At 45.1% G+C, this 15,208-nt stretch overlaps 1 protein-coding gene across 1 annotated transcript; it reads right to left on the bottom strand.

Moving 5' to 3' along the window:
* Positions 1 to 12,397: 12,397 nt before the first annotated feature.
* Positions 12,398 to 14,263, bottom strand: cndp1 (carnosine dipeptidase 1). The gene has a single exon (XM_049577500.1). The coding sequence runs from the start codon at positions 14,202 to 14,204 to the stop codon at positions 12,717 to 12,719; it is 1,488 nt and encodes a 495-aa protein (XP_049433457.1). The 5' UTR covers positions 14,205 to 14,263; the 3' UTR covers positions 12,398 to 12,716.
* Positions 14,264 to 15,208: the final 945 nt, after the last annotated feature.

Below are 15,208 nucleotides of genomic sequence, written 5' to 3'. Positions count from 1 at the left end.
AGACAGCGCAGGCAGGAGGCCAGGAGAGACAGGAACATAACACAGTCCACTGACAGATACACACACTGACTCACTGCCAGAGGTTACTCAGCCGGCTGGCACAAAGATTTCCACCACTGACCCAACCAACTGGCATTAAGAGCCTGGAGCCGTGGTAAAGGACGAGGAGCAGCCAGTCACAGCAGGAGAGGCCTGGATGGGAACAGTGAGGGAGCAAAGAGACATAAGCTGTCCCAAAGGGAAGATACAAGACGCACACAGGCAGTGATGGAGGTTTAAAAGACAAGCTGACACTGTGGATGTGACTCAGTCCCAGAGGACAGAGACTGGTTAGAGAAGGGGGTGTGAGGTGAATGTTGAGCTGATACAGGATGTTTTATTCAGCACTTTGCAGAGGTTTTACAGATAAGCCTTCACTGTGCTGTGATCACTGTCATCCATTGTGCTACATGCTCTGATAGCCCTCTGGCATCCTGCCTGGAAGTACGACATGCAGGCCAGACAGCTGTTAGACAAATACTGATGTGATGTTCAGTGCAGCTCTCTGATGGACAAGTGTTCAGCTGCTTCAATGAAGCTACTGCTCAGTTTGAATCAGTGGATCAGGAGAAAAATAGGCAATGGACGGACTCACAGTTTGAGACAGGGAGAACAAACTTTATAATTTATTCAGAGCTGTTTAGCACAAGTTATTGGAGGGGCCCCGAGCCTTGGCAGTTACAGGGATCAGGTCGGCACACAGGCCGGCACTTTAACCCAGCTGTTGACTTCTCCTCCTGGAGGAAACTGTCAGAAATAAAGTTTGGATTTTGGAGATTTAGTTTCCTGTAAAAACTGACATGTTGTTCCTGAAGTTGTTTCAGTGCTGCTTATAAACTCTGATGTGTGGGATGTTCACATATTAGGCTTATGTCAGAGTCTGTGGTCCAGCTGGAGACATGTGGGGCTGCAGACTTGATGGTGGTGTGTTGAGGTGGAGGAGAACCAGGAGCAGCCTCCATCAGTAGAGAGGAAGCAAAAGGAATCATGAGCTGTTCATAAACATCAGTGCAGGAGCCCTGTCTCTCACAGCAGTGGTAATGAGGCTTGATAAGTAGCTTCAGGTGTGCCCCGTCCTCCTCTTCCAGCTGTGACTTTGCCAAACTCTGCCTGGATACTGTGGTTTGTCCCACAAGGCTTCACTGTCACCTTCGTTCTCAGCAGATATTTGTTATTCAGCTGTTGTTTTCTATAATTGTCACAAGCAGGAGCGTAGGAGTAGAACTGCACTGGCCTCCCTCACACCTCACCAATACATATTTATGAAGACATTTAAATAATGTGATGTTGTTATGACAAAATATCATTTGGAGCAAAGAATGATGGAGAGCTGGTCGGTGCAGAAGAGACGGACTTCTCTTGGATTTCTTTGTCTTCAAACTAAAGGTGGTGGCACCTTGTAGGGTCGCCCAAGCTAAAGATATGAGGTCAGCATGTTATTGTCTCATAGTGTGCCTATGCTGTGTCATTTACTTTGCTTTGACTTGCTTTTTGTAAAGTCATCATTAGTGTCTTTCAGTCGACCTCCAGGTACAACAGCAACATGTCTCATGTTAGATATTCATCCTTCATCTCAGAGTCTGAAGCACAAACTCTGATCTTTCTCCAAACCTCTGAAAAGAGCTGAATCTACTTTCCTCATCGCCCAAAGCAGAAAAGCAAAACAAGTCAGGGAGAAGAAAACAGAAGAAAAACAAACAGAGTTAGAAATGGATTTAAATAGATGAAGAGAGACACAATGAGACGGAGAGAGAAGCTGAGAGGAGGGGATGAATGAGAAGAAGAGACTTAAAATACGAGCAGTTCAAGGAGAGAGATACTTCTATGTAATTCAGTCCAAACAGATTCTCATGGCAGAACCAGTTTCCACAGCAACTGGTCAAATGTCTCGGGTAATTGGTCTTTTTATCCTGTTCAGTGTTTTATTTCAAAACTGTCTTTAATGTCTGTTTTTACTGATATTAACCAGGCTGAGCTGAGCATATAAAGAGGATGAAGAGACATTAGCTCCACATCTATGAACACACATCAGAGTTTAACTGTTGCTCCCGAGCAGCGATGATGTCATGGATACAACATTTAAAGCTGTCAGTCAGGGCAGCCACAGTGAGCCTGTTGCTCTGCAGGAGAAGCAGCAGCGAACACAGAGAGAGGTCTGGCCATCAGCCTCTTGTGTCTCCACTGCAGTGTGAAATGCTGCTGCGCTCGGCTCCGTCTCTTCAGGTTTGATGCTGGTTTTTAATCAGCAGCTCCTCAGATATGAGCTGGGCTGTGAGCCACATGATGATAACCAGTAAAGGAGAGGCCGACTGTGACGGAGACAGAGCGAGAGAGAAGGAGAGAAAAGACTGTTATGTGTGTTTATGATGTCGTCCTTTTGGAGGGACAGTTACTCTCTGCTTCCCTTTCTACAAGTGCGACTGCTTCTGCTCCCTCATATGAAAGGACTGGACCACTGTGAGCTGAATTTGTGTGTGTGACTGTAAATGCTAATCATTAGTAGCTCCTAGCTCTGGTTGCTGTCAGCAGGGCAGATGTGCTGGTGTGACTGTGATCAGGGCTCAGTATGCTCCATTATAGCTTCCTGCTGGGAGATCTGTGAGCTCACAAGGCAGATTAACACCTCCATCAGCAGTGTGCAGGAGAAATGAAGAGGATGGAGATAAAATGTAACATGATTTAGTTTGATGATAATCAAACCTCAGAGACAATGTGAAAGGGACGATCCCTGAGAGGGAGGCACACTAAGAGAAAGATCCTGTATCGTCTCCTCTTCCTCCCTCTGCTCCCCCTTCTCCTCTTCGTAACCCTCTTCCTCTTCACCCTTCTCCTCCTCCTATTCCCTCTCCTCTTCCTCTTCGTTCTCCTCCTTCTCTTCCTCCTCTACCTCCTCCTCCTCCTTCTCTTCCATTTCTACATACTGATACTGTATATCCTGCTGTGATGTCATTTGTCTCCTGTCAGTCAAATGAGACAGAAACTAACACACACACACACACACACACACACACACACACACACACACACACACACACACACACACACAGTGGCAGCAGCAGCTGCACTATCCTGCTGTTTCTATAGACTTCACTGAGACTCTCTGGCTCCACAGGAGTCCTGAGATGATCTGACATCTGACACGTTACGTTAGTTAGTTATTAAACGTGTCGATCACACGTCAGTGACACGCGTCCTGTTTGCTTCAGCTGTTCTCTGGAGGATTCTCCTGATGAGTCTCTGCTGCACACCTTCATGTTTGTTCATCGTCCTTCTCCTGTTTTTAAATGTTCTTGTGGATATGATGCAGTGTGAAGCTGAGAGTTAATCGTATGCTGAAGCACAGCTCGTCACTTTAAACTGATGAAGCTGCTGCTTTTCTTCGTCTGCTGTTTTTCCAGACGGCTGAACACAGAGTCACTCTAACCCAATCCTATTGATTATCTCTGCTCCTCCTCGTCTCCCTCACTGATGAAGAGACACTGTTAATGTTGGCCCTCTGGTTACAGCAGTGAGCTGATGGAAAAGCAGTGAGATGAAACTTATGGTCTCATTTCTGCTGAGTCATGACTCGCTCCTGTTTGTGCAGATTTGTTCTCATCTTATTAGATCACAGCTCATTTTTTAATCCTCCCAGGAGGCAGCATCTTGTCATTTGGCAGTTATTGTAGTGACTGAGTGATAATCACAGTGATTCACAGTATCATTATCACCACAGCACCAAACTGTGAACCTACATGACGTCTTTCTACAACACATTTGTTTGCTGTTTTATCATCACTGCTGTTGTTTGGCAGAGAAGCTTTAATGAGAGGAAACTCAGTGGAGGAATTAAATGAGAAAAACTCTCATTTTATAATCACTTGTCCTCCAGAACAAACACAGGGCTTCACATACACTATAGTTATGTGTCTGTTTACCAAGATGGTATGGTCTAGTGGTCAGGATTCATGATTTTCACCCAGGCAGCTCAGGTTGGAGGGGAGGGGGCGGCACTCAGGGCGCTCCAGCTGTAAATGCACAACAAACTTTCAATCTGTTTTTTCACCGTACGTCAGATATAATTATCTCAGCGAGCAATTATCCTCGCATTTGTCTGGCGATATAGAATTGTGACTTTTTCCCAGGGAACAGCTGATTTTACCACCAGGCTGTTTAGTGGCGTTCATGTCATAACAGACCTGTTTTCAGTCAGTTTCTCTTCACAGTAACTGTCAGTCAAAGCTGTTCTGTGATTGTCTGCTTTGCTTGATTTTAACTGTTTCAGTGCTGTTTTTAAAAAGTGCAGTCAGGAAATAAAGTCCCACATGACAATGATTTTATTCTGTGTCCCATCATTTCTGAGCAGGCCACATTTAAGCTCTCTGTAGACCTACATAATACAAGGACAAGAAGTATTCAGCTTTACTTACTGACCTGGCATCAGCCTACTCTCTTCTAATGATCCAGCCATGTAATCATCCATTGATGAAATTTAATCGCACAATCTGATCCTCCTGAAGCTCCTCCTAAAACCACCTCGCACCATGTGATTCTGTGCTTCGGGGCTCCAGCAGCCACGGAAAAATCTGAGCACTCACGTCCACCAGCGTACAATCGGGGCCAAAGACCGAAGCACCTTTGGAAGAAGAAGCGTGCACAGCAAATCATTAAAGGTAAAGTGCACGGCTGCAATGAGCAAAACATTCCTCTTAAAGGAGTAACGTCAAAGGTGAGAGGAAACCAAATCCAGTTTATTCAGTAGCTGTGTGGGTCTACGTGTTGGTGGTTAATTGATTGTATTTTACTGTGTGTGCCTGTTATAACTTGTTTGGCTCGTTAACAGGCAGCTCCTCGCAGCCTATATTGTTATGTGACGTACTTTATGAGTGTAGCCACGGGGGCGTCTGTGTTGATTTGTGCACTTGGCCTATGATTTGTGTTCAGGTGAACCTTTATACTTAATAATTTCACTAGCATTGATTTTGACTCTTCAGTGCATTTAATCAATGTAATGTATTTTGTTAGTAGCAGTGGCTAAGCAGGTCAGTGTGGCTGCAGGAGATTATTGAGACGTGATTATTAACACCTGATGACTTGTTTTCACTCTTTAGATGAATATACATCATGACTAACTGAATAAATTAAACACATCTCACTGGTTTTTATGTGATGATGAAGATGAAGATGATTTGCTGTCACATCTCCTGTCAGATGAGACATCATGTAGGACTGAGGGCGTTCCTCACATTGATTGATTACAGTGACTGAGACGACTTCACAGATACGTGATGCCTTAAGTTTCTGCATTGTTCCTTTAACAGAACAACTTCCTGTTTGTGTCGCTGACGTTTTTATGGTCATTTACATTCAAGTGTTTTTGTTCCTCTCTACTTGGCCTGAATGACTCCAGTGTTCCCAGCACACATGTCCTTACCTGAGGCTGCTCACACAGTTTGAACCAGAATAAAGTTATTAATCTCCTCAGCAGGATGTTTACTCAGGTGATGAGGTTGAGTGCCTTGCCTGAGGGCACAACAGCAGGAGTCTCAATAGTAAATTATCAGTGACATAAAGGACTGTTGGTACATTTTAAAGAAGCCACACTGACTCACTGTGGTGTTTTAAATCAAACATTGACCTCAGCTTCACATTTGGCTCCTTGAATGTTGTCCAGCAGAATGAATCAGCAGCTCTGTCTTTGTGTCGTCTCGCTCTGGTCTCTGAATCAGTCCTGCTGACTCAGCATTTATTCTGTGATTCAGGAGCTGAATGATGAATCTGGAAACTAAATGAGCAGCCAGTCTAAATGTCAGATGTGTGTTTTTGTGGAGGTGGAGCAAACCTCTCTAGATGTTGTTATCCTGTTGAGTTCAGGGCAGTCAGAGTTAATGTCAGAGCTTTTAGCACTGAACCTCCTCATTCCTCCTCTCACCTGCTGCGTTCAGGTCACACCTGCTGATGCTCAATCATCCTTTTAAAACATTTTCACATCGGTTTTGGTCCTGTTAAAGACGTCTAAAGCAGCTGTCTGATCCAAACAGAATAAGACTTATTCAGGCTTTTAGTCACACAGTGCAGAGTCAGGCAGTGAATGACGCTTTATTCCACGTCTACATTCTGTCTGCTGATGGTTATCAACACCAGACTGCAGAGAAAGTGTTGCACATACTAAAGAGAAATACTGAAATGACTTGTTAAATGTTCCCTTGATGCAAATGCAAAACAGTTCAGAACAGTTTAATCCAATAAAGAAAAGTCCACTGAGTAATTGAGAAGCTGTATTAAAATGACTATTCGCCCACATTAAGGTGCAAAAGCTCTCAGCACTTTAATTAGATCTCTTTCAGTTTTGTTCTGTGTTACATTTTAATTATGTTCATTATAACTGTTTAAGGAATACCTTTTATCAGCGTCACGTCTCTTCGTCCACATCACACACAGTCTGCTCTGCCTTGTTCTTCAGTTGTTCTGCAGAGTCACACTGTGGATTCACAGCTCCAGTATTTACCAGGGGTGGACTAATGTGCCTTTGATGGACATGAGTTCTGTATAAGTGCAGTAAACACTGGATATGTATCTGTGGGACGTTGTGTGTGGGCTGACTGGGAGCTTGAGGCTGCTCTGTCACAATGATCCAACATGTCCTCCAATCTGACCCCCCCTCTGATCTCATCGCTCTGTTTCCTGATGATATAAACCTTCATACTGTGAATCACATGTTAATGAAACAGGTGCATCAGCTGTTTACTGCAAAATGCTCCGCTCATCTTTAATTCTGTGGTGAAGCAGTAATGAGGCTTTTAATATTCTACAATAAAGTATGTTTTACATTATTAAAGGATGAAGTGGCTCTGCTGCTCTTCAATATTAAACAGTACATTTGAGGCCAACAGGCTCCTTTAGAGTCACACTGACCCTCCTGTAAGTGTTGGGACATTTATTACACATGTAAAATGTTGCTGCTGTCCGAATGTCTTTACATTCAAGCAGCTGTATCTTTAGGACTGTTTATGTTCTGACATGTTGGATTGTACCGTACTACAATATGTAAAGTCCAAACCAATGTGCTGGGTGCTGTGCCACACATGTGGACAGGCTCTGCTGCTGTGATGATGAGGGTCATGCTGGCTGTGTTGTGGGTTTGGCCTCAGTGTCAGGAGACGCTTCAGGAGAGGATGTGATGCACAGAGAGGTGAAGAGAGACGCAGCAGGCAGGAGGCCAGGAGAGAGACACACAACATCACTGACTGCACACACAACACACACACTGTCTGTGTTTCCTGTTTCATCCCAGTCGTCTAATACGAAGCATAAACACGACTTTAGAAATGAAAGAATAATATGATGATAACTTCTGTATGTTTCACACAGACACAGAATTATAGTCTGCACAGAGATGGTGGCAACAGGTCTCTGACAGAGTTTTGACATGTGACAGTAGGAGAAGCTCAGGTGTGATTAATAAAAATGAGCTGAGCTGCTTCGGTCACAGGGTCCTGGTGTTGTACATGCTGGCTCACTCACAACACAACAGAGCCGCCACTGCTGTTTACTCTCATCTGATATCCACTTAATGCATGTGGCTCAATCCTTTTCCACGCTTGGGCTTTTTCCAATTTTCAGATTAACTAAAACAATCATGTTGGTGACTGTAATTACAGCCTTTTGTTTAGTAAACAATCGACTGTAGAAACAGTAAAAACCTGCAGTTTGTTTGCTGTATTTTCACAATAATGTCTCAATGCTGGAACAAAACAACATCACCATTCAGTTCAAGCTATAAAACACAGAATCCAGTGATGAAACCAAAACTCTAACATTTGTGATTTTCTGAAAATACCGAGCCCAGTGAGAAATATAATGTTGGTGCCACTGAGAGACGAGAAAACAATTCATTAGATGGAACAATTCCAGTAGTTGCTCTAACAAAGACACAGGCTGCCACGGAGAGAGACAGGCAGAGACAATCACTCGTTACCAGTCTTGGACATTGTCTCTTTAGGATGCCCTTCAGCTGAAAGATGGATGTCTGTGCTCGTTCATGTTTGACCTCTGACCTGGAGCCACAGTAAAGCCATTAGCCTCCAGTAAAATACAACATGAGCTGATCAGAGCTGCCAGCTCTTTTCAAACATCAGACACCGTCACCCAGGCGACTCAGCCAGGGGTGATCAGTCCCCGGCTTGCATCCCAGCAGCAGTTGACCACGGGGCCTCCCTCCTCAGCCAGAGCCACCTAGTTGATGACACTCTTGATGGCCCTCTTCTTCACCAGCCCCACTATCCCCAGCTTTGTGAAGACTCTGCAGAGTGACCGACCTGCAAAGCCCCGACATCCCACCTCACAGGCTCACAGCAGGTATTCCAGCCCTGCCTCTCGCACTGCTCCGTCAGCTCCTGGCACTTGGCACGTTTTCGCTCTTGGGCTTCATCCATGCGCTCTTCCCAGGGTACAGTGAGTTCTACCATGATCACTTGTTTGGTGGAGTCAGAAAAGATGACCATGTCTGGACGGAGGGTTGTTGATGCAACGTGTTCTGGAAACAGCAGCTGCTTGCTGAGATCAACTCTCAGTTGCCAGTCGGCTGCTGAGGCGAGGAGGCCAGTTACTGATCTTAGTTGTGGGATGTTTTTCTCTCCAGCCTGAATAAAGGTGATGATTGTCTTTGGGCGATGGTGTTTGCTGGTGGTAATGGCTGAGGCTACGTCTCTGATCATGCCGCCAGCAGTCGCAGCCTTCTGCAGGGACCTTTGGGCAGCGACTTAAGATGAGCTCAAGGGATCCTCTTCCTGAGCACAGAGCACAAGATGGTGTTTCGCTCTGGCCCCAGACGTGGAGATTCACCTGCTAGGTAGACCGTCGTACACAGCCTGGATCAGAAAGCGGACTCTGAAGTCGTCTGCCTGCAGGATGTGATCCCATGTGATCTTAAATACATCTTAAATACAAACACACAGTGACAGAAACTAAACACTGTGTTGTTCATGATCCAGTTACAGTCCCCAGTCGTCTCAGGGCTTCAATATGTTTCTGTTTCAGCAACAAACAGTGAAGGATGAAGGATTCTGATTTTCTGTCACTTCACAGGAAACTGAAGATTCATCAGCCTCAGTTATTTCAGCTGTATTCACATTCTGTGGGGACCTGTGAGTTTGAAACGCCACATTTCATCTCTGTCAAGTCAGATTGTGAAGCAGATTCTCACCTGTCTTTCTCAACATGTCTTTAAATAGTGTTGCTCCCTGACATGAAGGACTCATGACTGACTGCGTCTGATGTGTCAGGACAGTGTGTCCTCTTCTCTGTCCAACACAGCAGCAAGTGTGGACACTCTGTGTGTCCCAGCCAGGGGTCACTCTCCACAGGTTGAATGACATCATGCTGTCAGTGTCAGGAGAGGCTCCAGCAGTGGATGTGACCCACAGAGAGGTTCAGAGAGACACAGCAGGCAGGAGGCCAGGAGAGACAGGAACATTACACAGCCCACTGCCAAGTTTACACACCAGCACAGCTACACACACACACTGCTGGTTGCCAGAGGTTAGTGAACTGGCTGGTAGAAACATTTCCACCTCTGAACCAACCAACTGGCATTAACAGCCTCTCGCCACGGCCGAGGACGAGGAGCAGCCTGTTACAGCTGGAGAGGACAGGATGGGAACAGTGAGGGAGCAAAGAGCCATGATCTGTCCCAGAGGTAAAGATACAAGACGGACACAGGCAGTGATGGAGGTTTAAAAGACAACCTGGCACTGTGGATCAGAGGACAGAGACTGGACAGATGAGAGAGAGACAGAGGGACAAAGAGGAGACTGATGATGTAAGAAGAAGCTGGTGGGACAGATGTGCAGGTGATGTGTTTTATGGAGCACTTTGCAGCGGTCTGACAGAGAACCCTCGGCTGTGCTGTGATCACTGTATTAATCTGATATCCTTCTGGCTTCCTGCCTCGGGGTTGGACAAACATAAAGCAGTCAGCTGTTGCTCCTCAGTGACGTCTCCTCTGAGACCTGAACACAGATCTGAAGTTTGGTGCTTCAAAACCTTCATCACTGCAGCTGTGATAAGTTGTGATGTCACTTTCACTTTTATGTCATACTAAAGGTGGTGCTTCATATTTGTGCCAATTAAAAAGTGTCCATCAGAGAGAAAAGAGAAATTAAGTTTGGTTGATGTTGGTGAGATGTGATTTTCTCCTCTTGAGGAGAGGAGACATGAGGAGGAAGGAGACAAAATGAGGCTCTGAGGAAGGAAGGTGAGAGCAGCTGGAAGAAGGGAGATGTGAGAGAGGTGTGTAGTCTGCTGTCTGCCAGACGATATGAGTCTCCTCTCTGGTTGTGTGGGTGACAGGTCTCAGTGTCTCCCAGAGGGAGACGCAGCTCAGCCACCAGGAAGAAGAAACACAATCTTTGAGCTGGGATAATGGTTCAACACTTTAATGATATGCTTCTTTCTTTACCCAGTCATTTCTCTTCCTCCAGTACCTCTGTCATCCTAAATGTGTCTCTATTTATGTTCCTGACTGTGTAAAAGTTTCTGTTCTGGACCAGCAGGAAGACGTTTATAAGTAATCAATACAAACCACCGATCCTCCTCCACTGCTGATTGACATGGGAAATTAAACTCAGTGAGAGTGGGCTGTGTTGGAGATTGGACTTGGCAGGAGCTTAACTCAGTGGACCATGTAATGAGAGAAGGTACAAACATGAAACATATTGTAAAGATGATATATATGGTTTTGTTCTGTGTGAATCATGAATACAACAGACAGTATTTGTGTTTCATTAAGTTCAGTGTGAAGTCGCTCTTTTGTACAAGTTTTATACAAACATATAGAGAACACATAAAAGGTTAAGAACATCACTGCTCTTTCATACTCTGATCCAGAATGAATTTATCTCAACCTTTTGTCTAAAAAACAAACCAACTGCACAGTAACTGAATTATTTCCTGTCTCTGTGATCATGTTGACTCCCATGTGAGCTTCTCTGGAAACACTGAGTATATTTTCAAGAGATGCTCACAGCGACTTTATCTTCTTAGTAAACTCAGTGGCCTCGGTGTTCGTCAGCAGATTTCAGAAGTCGTGTACAAAACTATGGTTGTGAGTGTTTTAACTTTTCACCTTCCTGCCTGGTACGGTCACCTTAACTGTACATCCAAGAATAAACTCTCTAGGATTGTAACTATGGCGAGTAAAATAGTTGGCGAGACACAAAGTCCCCTGACACAACTCTTTACAGACAGGAAGGAGTATGTTGGCAGGTAGCTCCCACCCTCTCTTCAGCCAGTTTGAGCTCTTGAGCTCCAGGAGGCGCTATAGAGTCCCTCTGGCACCTAAACATGTATTTAAGAAGTCCTTCATCCCGAGTGCCATCAGTGTCCTTAACTCAACAAAGTGACTGATGAGTTTTAAACTACAGACAGACAATGGGTGGTCATGGCCGAAACACCTACGCTCTGGCATGAAGCGCGCTGAAACTCCAGGGATTGTAACACCAAGTCCTAACTGATGAATTTATTTTATTTTAACAGTTTCTCCTCTCACTGGCAGCTGTATAGAAACTGAAGTTAAATTAAGTTTTACACACTGAGAACTCTGAGAGAAAGATGTGAATGGGAGGATGGAGAAGAAAGTTTTTGTGAACCATTTATTCTGAGAGCAACTCTCTCTGTCTCTCTTTCATATAAAGACATTTGATTTTGGGAGGAGACTCTGCACTCAGGCCACATTAAAGGCCTTGTTACCATCACTCCTCTGTCTCAGTTGTCACTTTCCATTTTGCTTTCACCTTGGAAGACTGCCAACTTCTCAGAGCGATGTGAGATTCTCTGAACATGTTGTTCAATATAAATTCCCTCGATGCTTCTCCCTTATTTTCGACCTTATGATATCAGCTGTTACTCAGTGTTGCATCAGGGCCTGTGCTTTTCTCTTATTCACTAGATTAGTTCCATACTTGAGGTCAGGATGCAAAGATTATGCAAATTTCACAAGTCAGCCGTATTTTAAAATTGATATGTATTGTATGATTGCAGTCAGTCCTCCTGCTCTTTTCTTTCTGTTCCTCATATTAGCGATTCAGTTTAAAGAGCTTCAGTCAGTTTCAGGTCTGACTGCTATTCAGCTGTAATAACCTGCACACTCAGTAGAGAAAGGTTATTTATGGCTCTAATACTTTTTGATGAGGATGCCTCTATCAGTCTAATGGCTGTGTCTGGGTCTGATGTCTCAAAGAGGAAAAAGGATGTCTGGAGTCTGAACTGTGAAATGAATACAGTGTGTGTCATTTTCTCTGTGCACTGGGCTGAAATATTATCTGTAATGACTCAACTACCAGCCTGAGATCACATCACTGCAGCCATTTAGAGACACTACTGACAATAGAGTTTTTTATTTATATTTTATTTCTTTTTTTTCCTTTTTTTGGCATTGCACAGCTTTTACTACATGATACGCACATTTAAAGTTCTCTGTGATAAAGTCAGTGACAAGAAAAGAAAAGCAACATGAGATGAATTCAGACATTTCGACCAATCAGACGTAGTCTCACATGCCATTACATTCACTCACAACAGAAACAATGATGAAAGACAGATAAAGGCACAGTGAAAATATAAAACCAGGCTTGTGTCAGGGAGAGCTCTCTGTAGTAGCTGAAATGGTTCAGCAGGTCATTTAATAATGCGATGAATCATCACACACTGGTCTTCTTCATCTGAGACACTTCATGCAGGTAGGAGATGAATAACTTGGTTCCCTCAATATAGTTGTACCGGCTCATTTTCTCATTCTGGGAGTGCATCCCGTCATCAAAGCCTCCGATGGGCAACATGATGATGCTTTTCCCCGTCACATCCTGGAAGGTTCTGGCGATAGGGATGGTCCCGCCCTCACGGATCAGATCAGGCTCCATGTTGAAAACTCTCTTGACAGCGGCCTTCCCAGCCTCATAGAGAGGATGCTGAGTGTCAGCCAGCCAAGGCCTGGCCCCGATCACCATGGTGACTTTCAGCTTATTAGGACTCTTGCGCTTGGCAAACACTGAGTGAAGGTAGTCTGTTACCTGTTTCTTGACCATAGCAGGGTCCATGTTGGGAACTTGTCTGATGGAGAACTTAGCAGTGACCTTAGCAGGGATGACGGTCTTTGTACCGGGGTCAGAGAAGGCGCCCTCAATGCCATGGATGGAGACAGTGGGGTAGCGCCAGCTGTGGGCCAACAAGTCCACCTTATTGTTGTACATGAGCTGGGTGACACCGATCTTGTTCTTGTAGTCGTCGATGTCAAACTCAATGTCCTGATACATTTTCCATTCCTCATCAGAGAGGGGAGCCACGGCCTCCCTGATCCCAGGAATCAGGATCTTACCGCTGGGGTCGATCAGCGTGTCAAGAATGCCAATGAGGTCGACCATTGGTTCGATCACAGCGCCTCCATAAACACCAGAATGTAAGTCCTGTTTGGGTCCTTCAACCTCAGCAAAGAAGTAGCAGTTGCCTCTGGTGCCGTAGGTGAGGGCAGGCCGTCTGCTGAGCCAGCCGCAGTCTGAGATGATGATGTAATCTATGTCGGAGAAGAAGGTGTCTCTCTGGGCCAGGATCATGGCGTCCAGGCCGTTAGAGCCCGTCTCCTCCATACCCTCAATGACAAACTTGACATTTACTGGCAGCTCCATATTGAGGGCCTGGTAAGCCTCCACAGCATGGATCCAGGCTAAAACTGGGGCCTTGTTGTCTGATGCTCCTCTTCCATACAGGTTACCATTGATGTCAGTCAGGTTGTAGGGATCTGTTGCCCAGCCGTCCTCGAGCCTTGCTGGCTGGACGTCCACATGACCGTAGACACACACGGTGTGTTTGTTTGTGTCATTGCCAAACTGAGCTGTCACCACTTTAGGCAACGCTAACATCTGTCCATCAGGAAGTTCTTGTTCTCCGACGTCCACCAGCTCTACAGTCCCTCCCATCAGCCTCAGCTTCTGAGCCACCATCTCCATCATGCGGTGTAGGTCTGGTCTCTTCAAGACGTTGCTGGAGTCACTTTCGATTGCAACCCAGTCCCGCAGAGCCTCCACATATTCTTCTTGATGGCTGTCAATGTACTGTGCAAGCTCTGTGTACTGGAAGGCATGGACAGTAGAGATGACGAGCAGCAGAATGGAGGGCAGGACTGGAAGATTCATCTTGTCTCTGCTGAGCGGTGTGTAACAGTCTCCTAGGGCAGGCACACTGTGGCCCTGTGTTGTTGCCCGGACATTTATATACCCGCCCCTGGGTTCAGCAGGAACAAAAGCAGCATGATGAAATGAACAAAGTCCTGTTGGTTGTGTTTTGAAATCTCCAAGCAAACCCCCAGTTACATAAAAGTAGAGTAGCTTCGTTCCACATTAGGCAGGTGTCCCGTTGTGCTGGACTTAACGTTGAGCTACTTGTAAGCATTCCTAGTTGACATGCAGGAACATTAGATTAAAACACTGAGACAGGTTTGTGTAAAAATATTTAACCTTTCACCTCTTCATGTTCATTGGATAAATTACCCGTGGTGAAAACTTCCTGTCTCTTTGTGTGTTTGCCTTTTTTTATTGTGCAAATGTAGGACAACACAAACTATGACACAAGTTCAACTTGATGGTTTAATGAGTTAATGTGCCTCATTATGTACATATGAGTGTGTGTCTGTGTGGTAGTGTGGAAGGGGTCTCTTGAGGGGCAGTTGGGTGGGATTAAGGTTGGGGATAGAGGTGGCAGAGAAGGAGGGTGGAGGGTTGACAGGAGCTGCAGGAAGCGTTTGTGACCAGAGCTCCACTGCATATAATGAGAGGGGTGTAGTGGAGGGAATATAGGAGGGAGGGGCTCAGGAGCCTGGTCAGAGACTTGTGAGTTTGGTGTTTCCAGAGGAGCACAGTGGAAAGAAGCCTTCTGGCTTTATTGTGTTTATATCCTCTGTGATTTATAATGTATGTTAAGTGTGGTTTCATTCATGTCCTTGTTTTCTTTAGCAACAGAGGTCAGCTGGGTTGTGAGAGAGGTAACAGAGTTTTACTGAGAATTGTTTTGTTTACTCAGTGTGTGTGTGTTTGTTTCTGGCTGAACTTCCAGGCTTTTGCAGAGCTGCTTGAATCCCTCATGAATCTGATTTGTGCATCTAGTCCAGAGAGTTTATTGTCAATTGAAATGAGAATGTCAC

Source organism: Epinephelus fuscoguttatus, linkage group LG5, assembly GCF_011397635.1.
Source record: "Epinephelus fuscoguttatus linkage group LG5, E.fuscoguttatus.final_Chr_v1".
NCBI lineage: Eukaryota > Metazoa > Chordata > Actinopteri > Perciformes > Serranidae > Epinephelus > Epinephelus fuscoguttatus.
This window is presented reverse-complemented; position numbering and strand designations above follow the sequence as displayed.

Coding starts and splice junctions, on each gene's coding strand:
- cndp1 (XM_049577500.1), bottom strand. CDS start 14,204: ATGAATCTTCCAGTCCTGCCCTCCATTCTGCTGCTCGTCATCTCTACT.